This window comes from Colletotrichum truncatum (assembly GCF_014235925.2).
Source record: "Colletotrichum truncatum strain CMES1059 chromosome Unknown Contig_0007, whole genome shotgun sequence".
NCBI lineage: Eukaryota > Fungi > Ascomycota > Sordariomycetes > Glomerellales > Glomerellaceae > Colletotrichum > Colletotrichum truncatum.
Window position 1 is genome coordinate 3,626,826 of NW_027222404.1, and position 26,241 is coordinate 3,653,066.

General features: G+C 53.2%; 3 protein-coding genes across 3 annotated transcripts; all 3 read right to left on the reverse strand.

Moving 5' to 3' along the window:
• Window positions 1-1,917: 1,917 nt before the first annotated feature.
• On the reverse strand, window positions 1,918-10,112 carry CTRU02_211410 (nonribosomal peptide; the record flags this gene model as incomplete). The annotated part of the gene is made up of 3 exons (XM_036720432.1): window positions 1,918-5,902; window positions 5,952-7,099; window positions 7,173-10,112. 3 exons carry the CDS (start codon window positions 10,110-10,112, stop codon window positions 1,918-1,920), a joined length of 8,073 nt encoding a protein of 2,690 aa, XP_036588175.1.
• Window positions 10,113-17,787: 7,675 nt separating this feature from the next.
• CTRU02_211411 (alpha beta hydrolase fold protein) lies at window positions 17,788-18,997 on the reverse strand (the record flags this gene model as incomplete). The annotated part of the gene is made up of 2 exons (XM_036720433.1): window positions 17,788-18,709; window positions 18,774-18,997. The coding sequence occupies 2 exons, from the start codon at window positions 18,995-18,997 to the stop codon at window positions 17,788-17,790; spliced, it is 1,146 nt and encodes a 381-aa protein (XP_036588176.1).
• A 1,416-nt stretch (window positions 18,998-20,413) lies between these two features.
• Window positions 20,414-24,963, reverse strand: CTRU02_211412 (sit4 phosphatase-associated protein; the record flags this gene model as incomplete). The annotated part of the gene is made up of 6 exons (XM_070205626.1): window positions 20,414-21,169; window positions 21,518-21,726; window positions 21,787-22,561; window positions 22,617-23,170; window positions 23,192-24,236; window positions 24,295-24,963. 6 exons carry the CDS (start codon window positions 24,961-24,963, stop codon window positions 20,414-20,416), a joined length of 4,008 nt encoding a protein of 1,335 aa, XP_070060869.1.
• Window positions 24,964-26,241: the final 1,278 nt, after the last annotated feature.

A 26,241-nucleotide genomic window follows, 5' to 3' on the forward strand; every position in this document is an offset into this window, starting at 1 on the left:
CTGGGTCATTCCGGGTCTCCAGCATAAACCCCACACCCCCCAATCTTGGTATGGTATCTCTACCGCTCGATGCTCCATACGCATTGTAACCCATACCATTGCTCAGGGCATGCATAGATGGCATCACACCAATAAATTACAGCAGAGCTTTACTGGTATCCGAGAGACTAAAGGATTCTAATCACAATGTATATTCATATTCATTAGAGAAACAGTTTGCAAAGCTACGCAATCGCCCCCAAACTGGTTAAGGCAGCTTTGACACCACGGCCACCAAGCTGTTTGCGTAACATCACCGTGCTGTGCTGTTGATTGACGTGATCTAGCCCCTGTTCGCTGGGTCCGGAAAAGTCGATTGCCCCCAATGCAACTACCCCTAATTCGACTGCTGCCAAGTGAACTATCGCCGCGTCAGCTATGTTCCTCACCTGTCCGCTGTATGCTGTGGTTGCATTTAGCTTCAGTTAAGGATAATCTCCCGTTCCTTGCAACGGTGACACCCAGAGCACATGCTGATAGTGCTTAGGCTTGGCTTTGGATTGCTCGGAAAAGTCGAGACCCGGAGCGGTATCCATGACAAGTTAGTCAACGGTTTCTTCTGTTCCGCTAGACGCGCGTACATAATATATGCATACTCATTCGTATGTGGAAGTTTAATGGTTGGGGTTTAGCTTAGTAATTTCGATTCAGTGAAAGGGTTACCACCCGACACCCGCACCAATTTGCTTCCGTTAGCGTACTTGAAGTATTCCGATCTAGAGCAGGTGATATATAGCGTTATGGCTCTTTGATCCAGAATGAAACTTCATCAGAGTTGGGCGCGGCGTCTTCACATAAAGAACACGCGTAGCAAGAAGTAAATGGCGTTACAGTCATTGAACCCTCCCAAATCCGAACCTCGCTTCTTGGAGTTTAAAAATGCTATAAACCCAAGAACGGATTCTTTCGAGCTGCAGAAATGTCAGATAAACTTAAAATGACTCTTTACTGCAAAAAGGTTTGCGCCGAAGAAATCTTGAGGCGTTTAGAAAAAATGACCATGCTACACTGATCATCTTTAGCTGCCTGTAACAATCCAGTTACGTTAGCAATGAATTTGTTCTGACCAATGATACTTGACGTGATGCTTGATTGCTCTAGTACTTCTAAGCAGGGATTGGTTATGGTTGGGCGGTGATAGGGTGGCTACAGAGTGTGGTGGGATAGTCAACGGGTGAAATATGGAGTCCTGGAACTCGCTTTCGGGTCTGTTCCGCTGTTAGCTTTTCCCAATCTCCTCCTCCCCTGTCTCACATGAGACCCCTGTCACCCTCGCCGCTCCTAGCGGATTAATCTATTTCCCCCAACTACTTTAAAGTAAGGTAGCATAAGAGGTTCACGTCAAACTAGAACAGAACGGTTAGCAAAGCAATGTATCGGGCTATGTAAGAGTGAAGATAATACCAGCTTTTATGCAGTTGAAATTGGTTCTGCTCCTAATGAGCAACATGAATTAGATAAGTCGCGCGGTAACCGGGAGAAGAAGCCAAGTTATACCTCCCTTGCGGATGTACGTTGGTGCATAGACCAGAACGTGTAACTACGGAAACATCCAATGTTAATCAAAGTTATGGACACGAGAATTCAGGCGAATATCAGAGACCAGCATAACCAAACACAATGTAGAAGGGGATATTCGATGAGATGTTCGTCCCCAAAAGAACCTCGATTGACAGTCCACGTATAAACACATTTAACGTAATTTCACATCGTGATAGTAGAATCAAAGTAAATCAGAGGACAATTTATTGGATATCATAATACCAAGCGGCAACAATCTTGTCACTACAACTCTTGAACGAAAAAAAAGTAATACGCCTCCTGTGCCTTATCCAAAACACCTCATAAGCCAACCATTCATAAACTCATGACATTACTTTAGCCGACCCTGTGTCCAGCAACACTGACAGGGCTGACAAGTCCAATCTTGCTCATCCGGCTCAACACGCTGCCCGCCTTCCTGCGGATCTTTCTCCCATCAGAAGGCGTCGCTACAACCGGCGTCGCCAGCGTAGAGGCGCTCATAGGGCTAACCGCGTCGTCGCTCTCGTCCCCATTAACAACCGCGTTCTCACCCTCACCCTCTTCGGCCTCGTACTCGGTGCGGCTACTACCGGTAGTCATGCTCTCCATGCTACTCGCGTCATGCTGCACCGAAAGGCTCAATGTCGGCCGATGGGGCTCTTCAAGCTCGACAGGCGAGGCTGTGATGGCAGCCGGGGCGCCGATGCTCGAGGGGGGACCAGTCGCCACCTCTGTGATAGAATCCAGCAACTGCTGTTGCTGTTGCGTGCTGTTGGCGGAGCCGCGGTATACGTCTACTAGGCTAGAAGAGCTGCCGCTGCTGACGAGGCTCTTCTCGCTAGTCCTCTGGGGGATCACGCTGGTGGTAAGCCTTCTCAGTCCTCGGCCCCATGAGGGGTGCGATTTGTGAGAGAAAACTTCAGAGATGGTTCTGCGCTTGGCGTCGCGCATTTTACGCGCCGCAAGCTCGAACTGCTCTGCCATTGTAGGGTGCGCCATGATCTCCTCCATGGAAATGGTAAGGTTGTGGCACCCAGGGACGCCCAGCTTCGGCAGTTCCTGCGAGAGAGCCTGCGCAAGCTGCGCGGCGGGCATCATGCTACCCCATAGATCATAGAATGCCGCGTTGTGGAGCTGGTTCTCGGGTACGCCCAGAGCGCGCGGGTCCAGGATCTCGGTCCAGACGTTGGTTATGGTCTTTTGCACGGTCACACGGTGTTCATCAGGCATGCTTGCGCCGACGTTGGTTGCCTTGGGCTCCATGTCGATTTGCGGGAGGGGGATTTGTGGCGTGACTGAAGAGTAGTCTGTGGTCGAGGGGATCAGGGGATGTAACATGGAGACCGAGGTGAGCAGTTCGATGGTGGAGCAGAGTGCCTTGAGAGTCTCGGTGGCGAACAAACTGGGGATGCGGTTCTCGCAGAACGTGATTGAAATCTCTCCGCAACTTGGGTTGTCTTGAGTAGAAACGACATGGAGGTCGTAGACGTCTCTGCTGGTTGGCTCCTGAATGTTGAACTTGCACTTGACGGTACCGAGGTTGAAGATGGCTGCCTCTTTAGCGGCGTCCTGGTGGCGGTGCTCGATGACGGTGCTGAAGCGTGTCCAGTAGGGCATCTTGGTGCACTTTTCGACGACCTCGAGCCAGCCCATGTTCTCGAAGGGAATGCTCATCACGCGCTGTCCGTGGACGTACCTGAGGAGCTCGAGGGGGCTGCTCAACGTCTCGGCGAAGCGAACGCGGACCGGGATCGCGTTGGAGACGGGGCCGAGAGTGCCGGAGATGTCGGAGCCATCAGCGAGTTTTATATGACGTCCCTCGACAATCTCGCCGAAAAGCACATCGCCGGAGCCGGAAAGGTTGGCGAGGACCATTGACCAGGCAGACTTCACAACGGTATCGAATGAGATGCCCAAGTTCGCCAGGGACATGACCGATACGTTCTGGGAGACGGTCTTGACATTGTTGCTGATGACAGCAGGTTTGTTATGTGCGACAACCTGGGTCATCTTAGCGCCGTCAAGCAGGGCGGTCCAATGTTCAAGGGCTCCGGCCACATGGGAAAGCTGCGCAGAGCGCACAAAGTCAAAGTAAGTAGCTCTTCTCGGAGGGCAAGACGGGGACACGTAGATGCTCTTAAGATGCTGTAGTAGCAGCGCAATGGACGCATCGTCATACTGTGCTCCAGATAACCGAAGAACGAGGTTGGACTGCTTGCCAGCGTCGACGAAGAAGAACTTGGTCATCGGCGTGCCGATAGAGAAGGGCTCTGCTTGATCCCTCTTGATCAATTTTTCGGTCGTGTTCGCCATTCTCCAAGTGGGAACCTCTACTCTCTTGAAGTCTGGCACAAAGGCTCTGAGTGCGACCTGATAGACCCTTCTCTCGTGAGTAACGAAAGCGGTCCTCAAGATCGGGTGAATTTTGGCGAGACAGATGCAAGCAGCCTCAAGCTTCTTCGCCTGGACAGGCCCGGTGAAGCTGAAAGTGAAGTAGGTGAAGCTGGATCCCCCCTTCAGAAGGCCAGTCTCGAGGAACTTGAGCTGAGTCGAAGACGCCTCAGACACGTCGCTAATTAACTCGCGGGAGAAACCAAGCTTAGGTGTAATGATGTTGTTAATGAATTCCTCTTCAACGTGCATTTCCGAGGTAGATCCCATCGAAGAAGGGGCGGTAGAACGTGAATCAGCAGAATCAAGAGTAAACTCTGCGCTGAGAGTGATGCCCTGGCAGAGATCGGTGAGAGTAGCACCCTGCAGAACCTCGTGAAGGGCAATAATGAGACCCTGCTTGCGACACTGGACCACAAGCTGACCAGCAAGGAAAGCCTCGCCGCCAAGCACAATGAAGCTCTGGTTGCCGCGGATTGTGGAAGCCTCAATTCCGAGCAGGTTAGACCAGATTGACCGCATCCGCTCCTCGACCTGCGTCAGGGGAAGAGGCTTGATGCTGACTGTCCGGACCTCATCAGGAGATGCGACAGTCGACAAGGCCAGAAGCTGCTCCAAAGACAGCCAGCTAACCATCTTCTGGAGCTTGCGGCGGTTGACCTTCAACGAGGGCGTGACGGGGAGGTGCCTAACGGGCACGAAGACCGTGGGCATCATATGCGAAGGCAGACCGGTGCCCAGGGAAGACTCGATCAGCTTCTTCGCGATATAAGTGCGCTCCTTCGTTGTGATGGTAATCCTAGTCAGATCTTCCGAGCCTTCGAAAAGCTTCTCTCCAAGCTCGACGAATGCGGCGAGCGCGGGTTGCGCATCACGAGTAATGATAGAATCGACGGCAAGGTCAATGCCCTGTCCAAGGCAGCGTCGCAGCTTCTGTTCGACTTGAGCAACAGGGATCACTTGGCCGTTGACCTCGACGTCATCGCGACCGCTCGAGACGAAGTCGAGCATGCCATCTTCCATGTACCGGACGCGGTGGCCAGTCTTGAAGTAGCGGGTCTTTGGCTTGCCATCCTCCAGTGACAATTCCGAGTCCTGAGGCAAATGAGATAGGGGCTGACCGGGAACGAAGCGGTGGGCAAGGGTCGGGCTCTCGATAATCAGCTCGCCGACGGCGCCGATAGGCATAAGCTTACGGTGGTCTTCTGGGTTGACAATCCAGAATCTTCCGAGGAAAGGACGTGCGATGCGAGTGAGATCATCAGCCTTGGTAACCTCAAGCACAGAGATGCCGAGAGGGCAGATATCAGGAGCACCATAAGCCAGAAGGACCTTGGTCTTCTCAAGCCAAGGGGCACAGGTGTCCGCATCCAAGCGGCGAGTCCTGAAGCATATGGTCCTCAAGCTGGGAATGGCAGCCGGAGTCATCTTCCTCGCCAGTACAGGTGTCAGGTAGCTCCAGTTGACATCCATTCTACGGGCAGCGCCGACAATGTCGCTCGTCTTCTCGACGCTGGAAGGCACACATACGCAGCCACCATGAACAAGGGTCGAAAGCAGCTCGATCAGCGCTGTGTCGACGTTGAAGGCAGACAGCTGCATGACGCGGCTGTTGGCATCTAGGTTCAATGCGCGGCCCTGAGTGACGAAAGCTGCGGACAAAGCAGCATGGTGAAAGATGATGCCCTTTGCATCTTTGCCGCGGGATGAGCTAGGAGCCAGCAGAATGCATGCCGCGTCGTTGGGCGCGGCCATGGGCAGCGGCGATTCGGCTGGGAAGTTGACCGAAAACAACGTGTCGTCGACAACAATAACGCCCTCGACAATTGCCTCCAAGTACTTCCAGTGTAGGTCGGTTGCGATGACGATCTTTGGCCCGAGTTGGCGAACGAAGGATTCGACGTTGTTCTTGTCTTCGGCGTCGATAGGCACAAAGCAACCACCAGCCCTGGCATCATGTCAGTTACGAGAAACACTAAAGAAGCCGCCATACTTACTTCAAGACAGCTAGGATGCAAACGACCGCCCATCGGTTCTTGTCCATGACAATCGGGACTGGAACACCAGGTCGAACACCCCATTGCGCGAGGTACGTAGCAAGTCGCGAAACAAGACGACCCAATTGGTTGTAAGACAGATCACCATCCCAAGCGCAAATGGCCTGGGCATCCGGGCGAAGCCTCGCCTGCTGCGAGATAAGTGCGTGCACACATCCGTGAGACTGCTCGGCAGCCTTGCCAGTCTCCCAATCGCTGATCATGAGCTGGGCGTAGTCTCGGTCAGTGAAAAGATCGATGTTGCTCATGGCTCCGTTTACGCCTTCGAGAATGGAAAGAACAGCACGTCCAAAAGTGTTTGTCAAGTTTTGCGCCTGGGAAGCCGTCATGATTCTGTGAGAGACGCCGGTAACGAGCTGTCCGTTGACGAGCGTAAGTGAGAAGGTGACGTCGTAGTCGGGAGTGCTAAATGCCTGGATGCAAGAAAGGCGCATCGGCGGCCGGGTCGAGCTGAACCTGCTCTTGAGTTCATGGGGCTCTTCTTGATACGACAGACAGGTGTTGAAGAGCTTGTCCCCCTTGAGGCCCAAAGCGTTCTGGATCTCCGAGATGCAGACGTTCTGGTGCAGACGGCAGGCGAAAACGTCTTCCTCGACAGCTTTGAGGATCGACGAGACAGTCTTGTAGTTCTCAAGCCCGATCGCGCATGTTGTCGTGTTCTCGAACGCGCCAACGGACATGCTGAGCCCGTCAGGTGCATCATCCCCGTCTCGGCCCGAGGAGCGGTAGCCGAAGCAGACGCGGCTTGAACCGGTGAATGCACGCAGAACGAGAGCCCACGCCATGCGGACGACAGCCGAACGGCTGATTCCCTGTGAACGGCAGAACTCGTCAATCTGCGCCATCGGCAGGTCGATAAAGAAGTTGGTGTGCTGCATGTCGTTTTCGGTGACAGTCATCAGCCGCGGGAACAAGCATGGCTGGTTCTCTTGGAGGCGCCCAACCCAAAAGTTAAGGCTGTTTTCTCTGCGCGCTGAAGAGATGTACTCTAGACAGGTGACGTGCGAAGGGTCGAGGACCTTCATGGGCAGCTTGCTCGAGTTATACATCCTCTTCAGGTCCCACATGATGTTCTGAAGACTCAAAGCCTAAAATGAAAACAAAACAGTGTAAGTACGTACGCACGTGGATCGGCTCTGACGGGACGAAGGTTTTTCTTACATCACAAAGCGCATGGCTGATGTCGAGCCTCAAGAAGGTCCTTGTTTGGGACTTGCAGACTGACACTCGGTGGCGAGGGTTGTACGGCGTAGGACTCATGGGCGGCAACGCATTAAGAACTGCCACGGGGTCTGTGCCCGCCTCAGCATCGACGAAGAGCATTTCGGGCGAACACTTCCGTAGGATGACCTGGTCATAAAGCCCGTCCTCGGAGATACTGTCAATGAAGACGGTTCTAAGGGCCGGGTATCTCGCCACGATCTGCTGCCAGACGGAGCAGATCTGGTTCTGATCGGCGAGGAGGCCTTCGGGCGCGGAAAGCTCATAGATGGCATGGTTGTGACAGGTCTCTAGATTTTGAGTTTGGCTGATGAGAATCTCCTGCTGCAGCGCTGTGACTGGGAAGACGTCCTCAATGTCCTTGGCACTGGTGAGACCGAGGGCAACCAATCGGTCGGTGTTGAGCTTTGCAAGACCCTCGTAGGTTGTGTTGAGCATTGGGACATCGGACAGGGTGAGCTCCTGTCCGCGGTAACGCAGCCTACCAATAGCCTCATAAAGTAGATGCTCATAAAGCTGGATCCATTCCGTGATTCTGTCCTGATGTTGGCAGTTGCGGTTGTACAGAATTTGAATTGAGGCTGCGCCCTGATCTACCATGGCTGAGACCTCAAAGAGTGCGATTCTTCCAACCTCTGAGCCAATGTCGGAAGCACCGTTTGAGAATAATCTGCCTGGAATAGTGAGCTGCTCCAAGACACCGTTTTCTTTCTCCAGTTGCTGAACCGAGCCGGCGTAAGTGAACATGACCTCAAACGGCCACCCCTCAGCGTTGCGGGTTGCCGCGTCGGACCCGAAGTACCTTGATGCAAAGTAGTTCCAGCCCCGCCGGGGGAGTGACCGTCTGGTATCCTTCACCTTGCGGAGGATGTGTAGGAAGTCATCTGCCATGTCCACTTGAAGCGCGACTGGGCAAAGGGACGTAAACCAGCCAACCGTCTCCGTGATGTCGACGTCTTGGCTCCAAGGCTCGCGTCCGTGCTCTTGGTTCCACACCACCGGGACCTGGCGATCATGGAATGTTTGGCTGAATGAGAGCATCAGGGCGGCCATGTAAATGTCAGACATGTCGGTTCTGAATACCTGGTTGCATGCTGTGTGGAGGATAGCGGTTAATTCTGGGGTGAGAGTAAAGCTGGCAGTCGTGATATCGTTATAGGTGTTGAGTGAGTCCTCAAGACCCCAGTAGCTGTATTGGCCACTGGGTAGTTTGTAGGGAAGCGCCAACTGGTCCGGTTGGTTGGAGATGTATTCTTCTTGCAGCTCGTTCCATCGCTGGAAGGGCATCGAGCGCTCAGAGAACAGAGTTCCCTCTCGTAGCAGCTCATCGAGGTCGTGGATGATTGTGCGCCATGACATCATATCCACAACAAGATGGTGAGCGAGGAGAAAGACGAGCTGCTGACCGTCGTACGTGCGAAAGTGGTCGACTGCAAAAACAGGACCGGCTTCGATGTCGATGGTGGCTTGTGATTTTCCGATGACATCAAGAACTTCTGTTGTCGTGCTAACGGAGTGGTAGCGGAACGCGTAGGATCCGTCAACCTTGGGCACGATTCTCTGCGTCCAGCCATCGACACCAGAGCGGAATCGGGCACGCAGCATGGAGTGGTGGCCAACTACCGTTGCGATGGCGGCGTGGATGTCCTCGAGAGTAGAGTTGCTCTTTACGCGAAGCAAGATTCCCTGATTGAAGCGATAGTCGCCGTTCTTTGCCAACCGTTGCTCAGCACGACCACCCATGCCGGTGTCAAAGTAGAGCTGCTGTATTGGCGACAATTTGAACCCTTCAAGCGACTCCTCATCCCACGTGGCGTTGGGTTGACTCTTCCGAGTGGCGAGCGACGCCAATTGGCCTAGTGATGAGCATTGATGAACGTCCTCTGGCCTTACAATAATGGATTCCGTCCGGCACGCAGCGACCAGCATCATTGCGGAAATGTCGTCACCGCCGAGCTGGCTGAATGAAAAGTTCATGCCGACCTGTTTCTGCGGTATCCTAAGGACGTTGCTGACTGTTTTCTGCATGAGTCGCTCCATTTCGGTCAAGGGCTCCTGGAAGAGCTCGTGAGACTCGAGACTCGAAATCTGGTGGTACATGTCTTCGTTGATATTTTGGATCCATGTTTGGAGCCGCCGCCGGTCGACGGAACCCTCACCGTCGGAAGGCATCTGATCCAGCACAATCCATGAGTTCGGTACGGAGTAAGAACCTTCTGAGGTTTCGAGGGCCAGTCGGACTGCTGCGATCTGGCTGCCGGCAAAATGCATTTGAGATTGGGGAATGAGGCGGATGCTGGAGAGGCTGGATTGAGAGACGCGGCCAGAGGCCAGGGTGACGAATGCCACGAGCTTGCCCTCCAGGTAGCCGGCCCTCGGCCTGATGACGGCCGCGCTCGCGATCTGGGAGGTGGATTCGATGTATCGTTCGATGGAAAACTGCGGTGCTCTCAAAGGTGCAACTTCGGCGCTGTGTGTGGATTCGCACGATGATGTTGAGTAACCGCTGCTTCGTCTGGGACTTGAGCTGAAGACATCGGAGGGAGAGGGGCTGTCTTCATCGGAGTCTTTGGACACAGGCGCGGCCTGAACGAAGGGGGTGATGCAGGTTTGAAGCTCCGCCAAGGTGTGACATCGCAGAATGTCGCTCGTCCTGACTCCGAGTCCGAGGCTCATGCACCTTTTTCTTAGTTCGACGGCAGCGGGTCTGTCACCACCCAAGTCAGCGAAAGAGTCGAACAGCTCGATGCTGTTGCGTGGAAGATTCAAGACGGCGGCTGTCGCCGATAGCAGCCTGTCTTCGACGGATTCCCTACGTAGAGGTGGCATTATGGTATCGATTTTTGGGAGGCGTTTGGCGACATTGAGTGAGTTAGCCATGGTGTAAGTGGTTGGTGGCGGTCCGATCGCGACCCGGTCTGAAGAAGAAGGGAAAGAAAAAGAATAGAAGCTGCAGGACAGCGTCAAGGGGTATCTTAAAAACACATAAACCAGAAACAAAGGGTGGCGGCCGGGTACGGGTAGCCAGATACACAGATCAGACGTTGGTCCTCTTATGAGAGGACTCTAACGAGGGTCAAAGATGCTGGGTGATGTTGGTCGGACGGGATGAACAGTCGATATTGGGGGCGACGTTTTCGGGGGCGAGTTGGTCTTTGACTGACCAACAATTATGTTACACGGGCGAATGGGGCCGAATTGGTCAAGCAGCAAAGGCAGTAGAGAAACAAGAGAAAGAAACGAGACGAGGGAGAAGGGCAGTGGTGTAGTGAAATAATATGAAAATCCGCAGCAGCGGCACTGCTTTCCACCCTGGAAGCTCTAATCATCCTACATCTCACTCGAGCAAGAAACAATGAGACGGAAGTCTTGGGCTCACCTCAAGCCATGAAGGAAGACCAGGGTAGGTACCCGGTACGGTAAGGTAAGGTAGGGCCAGGGTCTGGTGCAGCCCAGTAAACTGACCAGGGGCCAGCATGGTGGCATGGTGTAGATCGAGGTCCCACGGCCCCGACCCCTCTGACGTCCTGGGGTCCAGCCTGAAGAAGCAGAAGGGTGGGGAGAAGCAGAGCTTCCCTAGGGTGTGTGGGAGGTCTGGATGAGTGACTAAGAAGAGGGACATGCTGTATGGGACGGAGGGGACGGGCAGAGAGTGAGTTGTGAATGGCAGCTTTTGCTACGTAGTAAGGTGTTGAGGGATGCCGCGCCACGCCATGCTATGTCACGGCCTGCCGCGCGGCCAGGCCATGCATACCCGCGTGGTGCTGGAGACTAGAGTGGAATGTAGGGGCCAGGGTGTCTCCAGGCAGGCGTTCAACATGCAGATTTTGCTTAGGCAGTGACATAGTAAGAATGCCCCCATGGCTGAAGATGGGTGTCGCTGGGGCTCATTGGCCAGATTGAGAGCGTGGAGGCTTGTTGGCTGAGCTGCAGCAAATGCGAATAGCAACTATAGAACGGAGACGGGTGGGATATGGACGGCGGAAACGAAACACCACATGGGAAGAGGATGGACAAGGGGCTTGGAAATAGGCGAGGACGCGGACTCAGCCCCCATCCCCTTCGGTCACCATGGCCCGCCGTAGCCCCCTCTTCACCCATCACGATGTTTGCTTGCATGGTCCATGGCTAATCATGGCTAATGTAACGGTGTCGAGGACGAGGACGAAGACTGAAGCTTCTATTCAGACGGATGAAGATCTAGCCGTCTCTATTATCAAACAGAGGAAGCGCAACACCATCATGGAGCAGGGATAGTGCTGGACCATTTTTGGTGATGCCCATGCTATTTAGGAGGGTAGCTGGCGCGGTCTGGGAGGTGAGGTGGCATTGGATTGCCGCGGTAAAGCATATGTTTAGTTCTGCTGCAGCGTTTAGTATTTAGACGGGCGTCTGCAGATGCAGAGGGTATCGAGATGTGAAAGACAGAAGCGAGAGGGTGATGATGGGAGAAAAGGAGAGAGAGAGGGGCGCGGCAGCTGTAGTTTACGATTCCAGCGTCACAGCCAACACAGGGTAAAGAAGAGATATAATACCAACGATTTCCGCCTTTGAAGACATCTTTCATCAGAATCCACAGAATGAACCAGTTTATGCCAATCATCATTTGGCATTGCCAGTTACAAGTATACTTCCAGCACCCAGTCTGTTCTCTGTTTAGAAAATCACAGTGTCACCACATTGTCTTAGTACTCTGCTTCAGTGGATTTTCGCCAATTATTGGGTGCCATTGGACATGCTAAATGTGACAAGCGCCCACGAGATTCCCACAGTACAGCTCATGTACCTCGTCCCTTGCCTAAGCGGAGGGGGCTGAGCTCAAAAGCTGTGCAGCTCTGCATAAGAGTTATAGCCGAAAACGGTAGACAGTACAAAGCGAAAAGAGCCTAGTACATGATATAATGTGCATATTCTTAGTACATGGTACATGGTATGAGAATAGAAACGGCCCGCCCAATAAGCGCCCCCTCATCATCCATAACTATCTCTGTGTGTGTGAGAGTCTCGCCAGCATCCCCCCATCACTCACACACTCTTCCTCTTAGTGTCGCCAGTGCCACCTCCGGCCAACAGCCTCGCGGCACCACCACCTTCACCGGCGAGGTTCTTCCCAGTTGGCGGAGTAGTGCGGCGGGCTGGACAACGGCGTGACAGACCTTCGGCCGTCTTCCCGTCCCTCCCTCACCCCAAGAAACATGGCCAAATTGGCTCATTGCCATCCACCTCTCCCAGCCAGCTTCGTCAGCTAGGACACGCTATTACGACTATGTAGTGCTACTCCCATACAAACTCGCTGCCGGCACGCGGCGGCAGCAACACAAACCATCAGTTTTGATTGATTCCTCATCAGCTGGCCAGATCAACCGCAGCATAAACTCAAATCTTCATTTCAGCTCAGTGAAACTCAAATCCTCGAGACATCACTAGCAGTGCGTTCTCACGGTATCAGTGTCATAGTTTTACCATGCGATATGGATCTTACTGTCGCCGTGCGTTCGCGTCGCGAGGGTATTACTCAATGGCCGGTTATCATCTCCTCATCCGTCTCTGTCTTGATGCTTGGAGGGGATAAGCATTCCCTCAGGATGGCGACGATTTGCCAAGGCCTCCTCCAGAAATTTTAACTCTCGTAAAATGTGATCCCACAACTAGATTGTATGCTAACATACCCCTCTGCACATGCTCGGATGAAAGCTCACACGATTATTCTCACTAATAGCTTACGTATGCGGGGGGGGGGGATATCGTCAGTCATATTCATGCCGTTCCCATCCTTAAAACGAGGACTGTTGACATCAGGTCCAACCCTGCGTACAGTTGTCACCGGAATTAAGGAAGTCTACATTTACTTCAGTTCACAATCCACGTTCTGCTGAGCTGCTGATTCCCGTGTTTCGACTCTCCCGTTCTCCATTTATCCCCTCCGAGCCCACCACCGCGTATTTGGGACCGACGTACGCAGGGTACGCGGCCGGTAGCAACCCTGTAACCAACGGCCACTCGGCCCTGTCCTTCAACCACCACCAGGACCCAATACGTCCATCTCTTTTCGCTTCTCTGACGCTAGCTTGCTCTAATCCGTAAATGCCACTTACAAATCCTCCACCGCAGAATATCCCTCTGGCACTCGGTATGGCTCCAGGGCCATGAATGCCGGGTGGCGGGAGATGGCCAAAAAAAAGACTCGGTGCCACGAAACACCATATCCACTCCCTCTGACCAAAAAGTTTCACGAGCATAGAGAACTGAGACGAGGGTGAATGAGGTGGCATCTCGCACAACGGGTTTCTGACAAAGCGTTTGGCTCACGGGCCAGACGCGTCTTCGCCTCTCTGTCCAAGCCCCGACACACGGCACCGGGTCCCGATGCCGCATACCATTTCTCTCTGGTCTTCTCCTCATATCAGTTCTGCAGGCCGTCTCTTCCCCCTCTTCATGGGCCGCCTTGTTTATGGATCACTATTATAAAGCCCGCGGGGACGTAACGGACGATGTGACCAAGTAAAGACGCAGAAGAAACCTCGCCGCCCGCATTCGGAAACACCTCGACTATAACGGGGTCCCTCAGCTATCCAAAACTACGCTCGGAGCCGTCTCGGTCGCCATCGGCCAACCTTAAAGGGCATACCGCACATACATTGTTGCCGGGAACAAGAAACAGGGCTCAGAACAAGCTCGCTCTTGACACACAACGCCCACAGCCCTGGGGCGATGCCAAGATGACATGGGGCTCTCTGGCGCTAGTCCATCACACTCCCATTAGCCAATCTTCGTCTGATAGAGCGTCCCCTCTTCTAGTTGAGCCAATCCAGACAAGCAAAGAGAAAGAAAAGAAATAAAGAAAAAAAAATGATGAGGACACTGTCCGCATGTTGATTTCGAATCAAACCTACTTCATCCTCCTCTCCAGCGGGCATGTGAAAGGTCCTGGTCTCCGCTGCAGGGTCTCAAGACCCCGGATTCCGGGTGCCTACTACCTACTAGTACACCGTCAAGGGCATGTGAGAGACGGCCAATGACATTCACTAAAATACGATTCACAACTGCTTCACCTCTTGACGGAATGTAAGACTAGGAAATTATATTGATCCCTCGGGGGTGGATGCTCACCTATCCACTTCTCGCATTCGATCACAGCCCTGCAATGGATCCCAACCCACTGGTTTTCGGGGGAGTCCATGTCTCTCGACTTTGCTAGTTTGTTGTGTAAACATCACAGGTTGCACGCACAATCCGATCATTTTACCTTCCCAGCTCCTTAAGCGTAGATCCTATCCGTATCCGTCAATTCGCCTCTTGTCCTCGCCGACGTCCCGTATAACAGTGATCCCCGCGCCGTACGGAACTCCGGCGTCTGCTAGCTCACATACGATACTGACGTCGAACAAAACCAACCAACCTTGTACCGCTAAAAAGCTAGTGTACTGATTTGAAAGATTCGAGAAACACATTAGGCTACTAAAAACATGTCTCAGGTCACCCTCGCTCTTGAAGAAAAGCTCCACCAGTCGACAAGGGTGCCACGAAAGCGCTGCCTGGCGCCCCAACAATACCAATCTTCACTCTTCATCGGAGGGGGCTGTACACTACACGTCGTACAGTTTCCGCTCACCCCACGTCAAAGTCCGCTCAAGGGTTGACCGAAAAGAGTATCTCACCCACAGGTGACAAGAAAGGGTGAAAGAAAAAAAAGTGAAAAAATAGCCAACTCATTTCGTTGCTTACTTCCTGAGCGGTGAAAACCGTCGGTGGGAAAGACAACCGAGATTAGCATTGGCCAGGTAGCCGCAGCAGACTGCGTCTAATTCAGGTGACTGTCGACTGCAGTATGTGCTTCGTCCAAGAGCGGACAGTAACTGTTACTTCCCGTCATGCCCAGGGCTGACGCCGAGCCGTCAGGTATCCGGCAACCCGAGGCGATGCAGTCAGACGGCGCCGCCTAGCTAGACCTGCGTGTCTCGTCTTCTTTTGAGATTTGGCCCTATTGGATCGGCCTCCCCCAATTTGGGGTCGGTCTTGGCTCGCTGGGTTGCTGGAGTACTGATTTGCTTAGCTGTCTCCAAGTCATATGGCAGCCAATGTGTCGTCAGTTGCAGATCATTTGTCTTAGGATCAACGACATAGGCGGATTTCTCCATTGGCCAAGGCATACCGGCGTCATCATGAGAGGATTTTGTTTGATCCTGGGACAGAAGGTCTACGGTACTTGCAGGCTTGTGGCAGTCGTCGGCGATTGGACGGTAGTTTGGATAGAACCCTATGCCAGAAGATGACTGGCGAAGGGGGAGAAGTCGCCTACAATTTTCGTCACTGAAACGTAGGTGATTTGCTATCGAGAGCCATGACTTGATAAGTGACGTCTGGACATTACGACGGCGAATGAGCTTTACTTGTAATCTATATCTAAAGACATCATTCAAAGTTACGGTTCCTAAACACTGAGAGGTAATATGTTGCAAGTGTAGTAAGGTCGTCAAGATATGCGTAGAAGTTTCGAGTGTAGCAACTCAGCCAGAGTGCCTTACCTATGTTGTCTAGTTGTTACCTCTTCCCTCGATGAAGTTCGCTGCAACTTGTTGAGACCTGGTACTACGACCTATCGCAATTGGCCTTATTTACCAGTAAAACGCGCCAGATTATTTCGATTAAAATCAATAACCTTCGGTCCCCTCTGGTGACAGCGATTGTCGAGATATACACTGCAGCTAAATGCAAGCGCCATTCAAAAGCATCAGATATCGTCGCGGCAACCTAGTTATAAGGATTATGATTGACAAAAGCGAATCTTTCGAGTTCTTTCAAATATGGATGATGTACTTATGAGGGACTCTATTCAATGTGCGGAATTATCCATGGGACATAGTATTGGGCATCGTGCACGAGCAACGCCTATATCAGTGCAGGGCTCATACTGACATCCTCTCACCAACTATATTACTGTACAACCTTGGATGAATCGAACATAACAAGCAGAATACGTGTGGCCACGGACTGTCTGGTTCTCATTAGGAGGATAGCGCATCAACGAATGAGTGAGCGGTCTGTCAAGTCAACAAGAGCCCTGCCATATCTGGACTAATTACTGGCCGATTTGTGTAGCAGTATGTCCTCTGTAGAAAGAGTAGCAAGCGATCTACTGAAATTTTCACAGAACTACGGGTCAACACAGGGCAGAAGAGTCACTGCGATCTACCTCAAGGCTGACGCATGTGCGAATACCAGTTCAAACACTGCCAGATGTGTGCGATCCATTTCTAAGGCTTCTGCTTTCTTCGAAGGGCGCATTCTTGGAAGATTGACTCTAAACAGTTCTTGCAATATTGAGATACGAGAGTGGTTTCTCAGATCCAATTTTGCATCCAACTTTCTGTCAGCCGGATTGTGTAGGTATACCATGATCTGCGTCCAACATGATTATATTACGGTCCATAGCATGCTTCTACTCCGCACTAACTCTTGTACTCATGATGAGCCTCACATGTGCCCGGCTCGAGGACAGACAAGCAAGAATACATTGGTTTAGAACAAGAACCACTGAACATTGGTCATGTATGGTATATATGGCAACGACCTGGCTCAAGCATCTTGAATCAAGTCTATGTCAATTTTAACAAAATGAAGTCACAAAGACGTAGATTAAATAAGGGATTAAGAGACAAACGTACTTGTAGAGCTGTATAGATAAAAGAATATATATCTTAATATTAATTTGAATAATCTACTTACTTTCTACAGTCTTTTTAGTAGTCGACTTATACATCGTAAGAAATGTGTACTTGGCCATGGGCATATCCCTCCACACTCTTCGCCTCGATCAACACCAAAGCTGACTGGAAAGCAAATCTACAGGCCGCTCCATAGTCCTAGACACATTCTCGACTGTTAATTTTGAAACCCCCACCATCTCCTGTTCGCGCACCAACGGGATCTCCAGGCATGACCTCCGACTCATCTTCGTTATTTCTCGCACGATCTCGTACAACACAGGCACGCGAGGTGTGATCGAAGTAACACCACCTCCGATCAAACCCTGGCGGAAGAAGCTATCTGTACATACAGACGAGAAGGCATGGGTGCGGTTCTGCATACGGTGCCAATCATTTCGCTCGACAAGTGTCCCTCTTGCGCAATCAACTCTAGGCTAAAGGCTACTTATCCAGGCATTGTCACCTAATCCTTATCAAGTTGTAATGGGCTATAACAACATCAGGTATAACCCTACCCTACGCATCTTCGCGTCCCGAGCTCTATCCCACAGTAACCCATCTCAACTATCCTCCGGAATAGGGAGACGGTAGAAGATTAATCAACATCGCCTTCTTGTCACCAACCGTACCCGCAACTTGATTTCACACACAAGGTGCTTGACTTCAGACTCAATGTACTCGAAAAGTCCAACAGGCAATATATTTCGACGCAACACCTGCGCCCAAAAACACAATCTACCAACCAGCGCCTATGCACACCACACAAGAGGATAAACGAAGGTAAGAACCCCAACACCAACAAAATCTCCACGCCCCCTTCCTCCTCCTCCTCCTCCTCCGCCTCAAACCTACCAGGCCGTACTCCTCAACCAGTCCCCAAGCACCTTGATAACCTTCACCGCCTTGGCGTTCCCGTCCCTGATGCTCTCGGGGTCAGACACGTTGGCGCCCATCTCGTGCATGTCGAACGCGTGAATGACGTCCGGGACGAGCAGCCACTTGACGCTACCCCTCTCGTCGCTGACCTCCCACCCGAACCTCTCGTCCTTGGTCTCCAGCTCCTGCGTCTTGGCGACCTCCTTGCGGCCCACCGTCGCGGAGGTGACCTTCTTCCCGCCCAGCTTGCACGCAAAGTCCCACGCCTCCCAGGCGAGGTAATCCAGCTCGGCGGCGACGATGCACACGTTCGCCGGCAGGTCCCCGCGCTCCGCGTATGCGGGGGATAGCAGCGGGTCCTTGAGGTTCGTGCCGTAAGGGACATATGCCCAGTCAAACACCGGCGCAAAAGACAGCACAAAGTCTCGCTGCTCGCCCCTGATCCCGGGCAGCAACCCGATCTTGTACGGCCGTCGATGCTTCTTCTTCTCCGGTGGCGTAACAAAGTCCACCGGCGGGTAGATGGGCAGCACGGCCGAGGGTCGTGCCGTCGGGTGCTCTTTGACGCTCTTCAGTTGCGAGAGACATAGCGATAAGTTGCCTCCGGCACTGAATCCTGTGATGGCGATACGGGATTTGTCTATCGGTAGCGACTCATCCTGCACCGCTGCCAGGTACAGCGCCTCGAGGTCGTGCAGGCCGTTGGGCCAGGGCTTCCACGGCGCTTTCCAGTAATTCAGGGCAATAACCAGAGCGCCGTTTGTATCGGCAAAGGTGCGGTTCCAGGCGTCGTCGTCATCGGGGACGCCAATGGAGAAGCCACCTCCGTGGATGGAGAACAGGGTAGGTAGGGTTTGGGGGGACGTCTGGTCATAATCTGAAGGAAAGAAGATGCTATTCCGCAATCAGTAACCATTCCACGTGAGATTAAGAAGACCTCTAAGAAAAATAGACATACCGTATCAACAGGTTCGGTCTGCAGTCATACTGCTTAATCAGGTCCGGCCGCTGTTCGGGGGGACTCCAATACGACTTCCAAAACTCGAAGCTGGCCTTCTGATAGAACCACGACTGCACCACCGAAAGCTTCGTACCGTATATGATGCGGTTCATGAAGGGCGCCGTTGGTCTGTAGACGGGTTTCTTGTCGGATTGTGCTAGAGTGCTGACCATGTCTGTCATTCTGCTCTTGCGTCGAGCGAACGGGTCTTTTCGAGATTGGCTCAATGGATGGATGACGATATATATCAGTCGCGCGTGTGAAATCAACACACCGTGGCAAAAAAAACGTGATTCTCGTTATGCGGGCTCGGACGAAGTTCCCAGGCAGGCGTAAACTATGTACGGAGTCGGGAGGGTGGACGGTTCCGAGAGAGAAGCTGCGAGAAGGGCGAAGCACATTAGCTGAAGCGGTTCTCCTTCAAGGACGGAACTTCAGACGCAAGCTGAGGTCACCAGCCACGCGAGGCTGTCCGCGTCATCGCGCGTTGAGGTAGGTGAAAGGGGGTAAGAAGAAAAAAGAAGGGGTCCTCATCCGCGTGCGGTTTCACGATTGAAAGCTCGGCACGGGACGCGGACTGGTCTTCATTGGCGGGCATGCTCAAGACACCGAGTATCCGGGCCCCCGGATCTATTGCGATGACTCGAAGGAAAGGGGTTTTGAGGCTTGGATTGACTAACCGGTAGATAGATGCCGACGTAAAAGCCCAAAGCGACAGCAGAGATGATGAGGATGACAACACCACTCAACATCGACGAGAAGCTGCTGTGGCCGTTGCCGAATGGCCGGGCAGCACCAGCCTGATTCGTTTGCATCCTCGCCCTCTTTCTCTCTGCTGTTATTAACAGGGGGGTTGGTTGGAGGGCGAATGGACCACGTTCATGCTGCTTGCTGTCAAAACACCAGACGTGCGCATCTTTGATGCGTGTGCATTTTTGGTGCCTGTGCTGAAGGAGGTTGCTTGGAAAGTGAAGCTCCCCCCCCCCCCCTGCTGAGACTGCCCCTCGCCAAAGGTTCCTTATCGTCCAAGTTTCTTATCGCTAGTCACCACTCTCTCCACCCCCACAGGGGGGTCCCTTAGGGGCTCCATTAGCGCCCAAGCTCCCTGATTGGACCTATCTGAGGATGTTTCCTCAACAGGCAGGGTTCGTCTGCTTCATAACTTGTGTCTTCTATTATGCGCCGTGTTAAGTCTACTGAGATGGCCTTCAGCTGAATTCATAACCTCATCTCATGTGGTCACAATCCTTTCACGTTGGCAACTGATAGAATATGTAGACATCTCCAAGATAGCAATACCAATACCATTGGCGAGATCGGAGCTCCGGATTCCCTCTTCGGATCTAGGTCCGCCTTTGCTGTGCCACTTACATGTCCATCCAGATGAATAACATCAGTATCACCATATCACGGCACATCTCATGTTTGCCTGGGTCATGCAACAGCATCAAAGATCAGCCTACATGTCCAAAATATCATGTCCAACGCATTCTCCATTCAATCGTATTCTACAACGATGTGACTTAAACAAAACACATATAGTACAACGGCGTACCACCGCCTGCCAACCAGTCATGAAACGGCGTCGTCTATTCATCTCACAGGCTCGACGGCTTCTGCACAACCACCTCCTCATCGTCATCCGGGTCTTCAATGCTCGTCCTCCGAGACGCCTCTACAGCAGCTTGAACGGGCTTCTCGTCGTCCCCAGTGACCGTCTCTTCTCCCTCCTTGCCGCTCGTCTTCTCATCCTTGTTATCCTTTGCGCTTGAGAAGGGCCAAATACCGCTAAACGCCTTACCCCCGGACCCCTGAGGCGGATGCACGGCAAGCGGCTTCAGAATGACGTTGTCATTAGAGTCGGTCTCGGGCGCGGGGTCGACCTCGGGCATGGCAAAGTCGCCAAACTCCTCGTCGTCGTCGTTATCTTCCTCGTCAGAGTCGTCTTGCCCGTCGAACCGTTGGTTCCCACTCCGTCCCGCCATTCCACGCCACCACGATCCCCGGCCTGCCGCGCCCCATGCACCCGTCACCGCTGCTGCCGCTCCTGTCCCGTGATGGTCGTTGTTGCCGTCATCGCTGTCATCATCTTCGTCTTCCTCATCATCCGCAAACGGGTTCTTCAGCTCCTCGCCCTCGTTCTCCGCCTTGTCATCCTCGCCGTTTTCGCCATTCTCATGTGAAGCTGCCGCGGCGGCGTTGTTCTTCTGGTGCATGGCAAGCCGCGCCGCCAGCTGAAGGCGGGCCCTGGAAGGCGGGATGTTCAGCGGCGGAGGTGGGGGCGGAGGCGGCGGAATGGACGGCGGGTTGAGAGACGATGACGAGTTGTTTAGTGGATCGGTGTACGCCCGGAACTAAAATGAGAAAAGCGCGGTATTAGCTGGGCCCCGTCCTGCCAAAAGGCGTATGCAAGATTGAATCCCCAGATGCAAGTCATTGTCGTAATAGTGGTTCCCAAGAGGTCGAGATGGACGAGGAAACAGAGAAGGGGAAAAAAAAAAAAAAGTCCAAAAGTTGCCTGGTATCCCAAGGAATCGACGCCGGTACAGACGGGGAAATGTAATCTTACACTACTCGCCGCCCCCAGTACATCATGAAAATGAAGAAGAAGAAAAACACGCGCCTCCAACACCCCCACACACCCCCTCGAACAATCACTTCGTCCGTCTTGGCCTTTATTCTTCCTCAATCGTCTCATCCACATCGTCTCTGTTTAGTCTCCGTCTAAGCCAGGCCATGACGTCGAGTGAAGGCCGAATCATGCTCATTTCCTCATCCGTTTCCTCTCTAACCTGCTCATCATCATGTGTTTGACCCTCCCGATGCACAAAAACCGTCTCATCATCATCATTTGCATCTTCACCTAGGATACCAAGTCCGATACCGCGTCCAGCGTAATTCGTGCGATCCTCTTGGGCGAAACGGATGGGATGGGGTCTAGTGTCTCTGTCTGCGTACTACGCATCCTTCCGATCCTTCTCCTCGTCCGACTCGGGGTTGTTGTCCAGGAGTGACTGCGTCCAGGGGTCCAACGCGGGAGGTTCCAACTCATGGAACTCTGAGAGCACATCACTCACCTCATTGTTAACATCCTCATCGTTCTCCTCTTCACCTTCATCCTCCTCGTCGCTGGAGCTGCCGAAACCGGACATGAGGGTGCCCGAGCTGATGGCAAACGGCCCAATGCCGTTTCCACTGTTGTCTTGCAGGTCCATGTTGCCGTTGAGGCCGGCATCGGCCAGAGCGCTCGAGCCCGTGTTGCCTCCCGAATTGGAGTAAGAATTTCCGAGGCCAGAAAGGCCAACTGCGGCGAGCCCATTGCCAGACATGCCCGCTCGGTTGCCAAGCGCTACCTCGGGCCGGACACCACCGAGAATGGCGTTATCACGCTCTCGAGTCTCCGCAAGCGCACCCTCAACATAGCTAATCCATCTAGGGTCCATAACACGCTCCAGAACCGTCTCCGACAGAAGCTCGGGCGGGTGTCGTTCAGTGAACTTGACCACCTCTTCAGCGATCAGAGTCAAGTGACCCATGTAGCCCATGCGGGTCTTCATCTTGGCCTGCGACTCGTCGCTAGCAAGCTGGCCGTTGATAATGGCAGTCGTGACGTCTGCAGCCTCGAACAATGACACAGCCAGAGTCGGGTTGTAGCCCCTGTCCATCGGGCCATTGAAGACCTGCTGAACGATGTCATATACCACGTTATGGAGAAAGTTGTTCCACGGGTAGGCGAAAAAGAAGGACTGGCTGTGTTAGCTTCGTTGTTCAGCAACAATTGGATAGGTGGCATTGGCTTACCAAAATCGTGGGTACAACACGGTATTCCACAAACTGCATCTTGAGGTAGTCACCGACTACCGGCTTCACGGTGTTAGGGTCAGGTCGCTCAGGCACTGCAGGCGGCTGTTCTCCGGCTCCGGGAGGTACGGGAGCCTCGGGAACTTCTGGAACTGGAGGAGCCACTGGGGCCTCAGGAACTGGTACGGTTGCCGGATCAATTTCCTTGTCCTCACTCTTCGAGTCTTGTGATTCTGAGGCGGCGCCAGACTTGGCAAAAAGTGGTGCAGGAACATCTTCAGGATGCGCCGTAAACTTGGGAACATCAGCGGCGGCTGGGGCAGCCTCAGCAGGCTCGGTCTTGGCTTCCGATTCGGTCGCACTTGGGGTGTAAACGACGGACGAATCAGACTCGTCGCCCTTCTGGCTGGATTCTTCAGAGAGAGCACTCTGGTCGGCCTTGTCATCCAAAGACAGCTCTTCCACCTTCACAGTAGTGGCGTCCTCGGCAGTCTTCTCCGCCTTGACATCCGCCTTGACATCCGCCTTGGAGTCACCGGCCTCTGTGGTCTTTTCTTTAGAGGCTGACGCCTCAGTCTTGGCTTCTGCGTCTTTCGGCTTGTCTGTCTGATCAGTTTTGGACTCCGCGGCCGCAGCAAGGTCCTCGTCCGAAGTAGGCTTTTTGGTCGGCGAAAGAGGTGCAACAATCAGATCTGGATCATCGAACCGTTGCTCCTTGATCTTATCGTCCGCGACGTTCAGTCTAGGGGAGCTCAGGGGTTCGTCCACAAAGTCATCCTCGTCCCTGTCCAAGAAGGAAGAAGCTGGCGCTGCGACGGGAATCTCCTCCTCGGCCTTGACAAACTCGTGGGAGGTATCCTCATTCATCTCGCGGCTTGGTTCAACCTCTTCGAATCCGTCATCATCCGAAATATTGGTGACCTCCAGTCGGCGGCCCTCCTCGGGAGAAGAGTGTCCAATGCGCATTGTCAAGTCGTCCGTTGACGGCGCGTCCTCACCGCGGTTGGGTGAAAGCTTTCCTTCGGTCCTGAGGCGCTCACGCTCGGCGTCCCGTGATGCAATCAGGTCCTCGGAGCCGACTTCGTTGAGCAAGCCCATATTGCTGCAGTGCAGCAATTCTGCCATTAACTCGCAAGTTTTGAAGCGATCGAAACCAAGAGGCTCAATCTTCTCGCCAAATGTAGACTCCAAACGCTGCTTCTGCACAGGTGTGTTCATGATGAGGTTGACGAAATCAGGCACGTGCTGCGCAAACAGACGTAGAAGAGTTCCCAGATAAATAGGATCTCTACTGGAAGGCAGAGAGTTGGATTCGGAGCCTACGTCAGGGTCGTAATCGGAGTTGTTCTTGCGAATGACCTCAATGATGATGCCAACGCCAACGGTAAGCGGGTTTCCACCACCTAGCATATACTTAATTAGCTGCTCAACGCATGGTTGCGATACAAGTTGCCGCGTGAGCTCGTTCGGGCCAATGCATTGCTGCTCGTTTTGCGACGCATTTGCGGAGATGGTAATGATTGCCTTGATAAAATCGCCAGCGGCCGTCTGGACCACCCAGCTGTGCTCGGGGCTGAGGCAAGTAAGCAGGGTCGGGACGACATCCTGAGAGTAGAGCCACTGTTCGGGTGGTGGTTAGCAGACAGTCAATTCCTAAAAGATGAGAGGGCCAAATCACCTCAACGACACCCTGGCCACCCTCGGTGCGATCCAGAGCAATGATTTTCAGAAGCAGGTCCATGATCATGGGACACTCGACGTGACGCAGCAAGTCTGAGACAGCATCCGGAAGGGACTTGAGCAGAACGACCATTTCCTCCGTCTTTTTGTCGAATAGCGCCTCGTTAACTTTGGTGAAGTAGCTGGCCTGGAGAGGGTCGAGGGGCGTGGGACGCTTTAGAAACTGCCAGAACTCGCGGATCAAGGGCAGGTTCTCCATGAGAGCCTCGTAGATGGACCAGGTGTCGGACGATAGCACTTCGGCGGCCACGTAGGCATACCGATTGCGCTTCTTTTCTTGCTCCTCCTCTTCATTGTCGGTATCTGTGGCCCTCGAAGATGCGCGGGGTCTTGAGAAGGGAAGCAGCCGGGCCTTGCCTTTGGTTTCGTCGGTGGTGTCGTCGGCTTCGGGGGTGGCAACGGGCTCTAGTTTTGGTGCAACGACATATTCGAGCAGCGTCTTGAGGACCTTATCCTCTCGGAGGTATTCAATAAGTTTTGTGTTGTGCTGCTTGAGCTCTTGGATAAGGTCGCTCTCATCGAGCAAGTCTTCAACGGTGAAGTCGGGCTTCTCGAGGATCGTATCGATGGTGGATATGTTGGCGTAACCGCCAAATCGCCAGAACATGATGGCGGGATTCTAGGCGACCTATGTCACGGCGCCGGACTGGTCACGCCGACGATGGACACAGAGCGGAAGCAGAATTAACTGAGGATCAGTCCGATATTTGGGCATGCGAAAGTCGGTAGCCTGATCGGATAAGCAGAGGCGGACGTGATCGAAAGAGGTAATTCGAATCAAAGGAGTGCCAGGTGCCGTCTATGCCGGTTTTCTCAATGCATACGTAAGCTTCGTTGGGGTATCGGTCGCTTGGATTACTGGTAAACTGTCGACAGCAGGAAAGATTAGCGACAGGGCCGACAAGCCAGACGCGGGGTATCGGTGAAAAAGGCAGCAGGCAGGAGGGCTAAAAGGTGGTGGTGCTTGAAATGCGATGTCGCCAGCGGAGTGGAGGGGCCGGCGCATCGGGGCCAAAAAAAAAGAGGAGCTGATTGATAATGGAGGGGAAGAGAATGAGGGAAAATTGGAAAATGCAGGCTCAACACAACAGGCGGCCACATCAAGACGCACTCCTCTCTATGGCGAGCTGACAGTATTGCCTGAACAGGGACGAGATCATGTGTCTGACAGAGAATGCAGGGCCTCGGATACGAGGAGAAGAAGCAGTGGGCGTGAGGGCGCAGTGGGAGGCAGAGAAACAGGAAATACAAGGGTACGTACAAAAGTGGAAAAGGCGTGTTGTACAGAGGCGCTCCAAGGCTCGATAAAAGAGAGATGGGAGACGAGCTGATGCCAGAGCCGCCGTCGCTCGAGGATTGGGGATCGTGAATGTCTGGCGATGAGCGAAACGTAGTTGGGAGAGGGTAGATTCGCCAGTAGAGTAAAGGTGGTAACGGGATGTCGTCGAGATTGGATTGCGCAGCAGCAGGTTTGAGGTAAGGTAAGGTTACCTTAGGTAAGGCTCCTGGTCCTGAGTAACTCCTGCTAATGACTCTCTCTGTCGCTGCTGTTGCTGATACCCCCCGGTGCTTCTGGGGACACTGGAATGGGCAGTCCAGTCAGGCTTTGACGGGCTGGGCTCGGTCCAATTCGGTAGCTCAAGGTTGAGTCGTTAGCGAGTCCAGTGGTGAGTGGTGTGCTACTCAGTGCCGCTACAGTGGCTGTCTTAAGTCCTAAGCCCTCGGAGCTCGGGACTGGGAAATCGAGAGCCGTAAGGTGGGCAAGGTACAGATACCAGGCTGTGTATCTGTGGACGCGTGCCAAATGCGATGTTGGGCGCAAAATCAGGACTGGTGAGGGGGGGTGAAGAGGGGAACGATGGGGCCTTGGAGCGTCCAGTGCGTC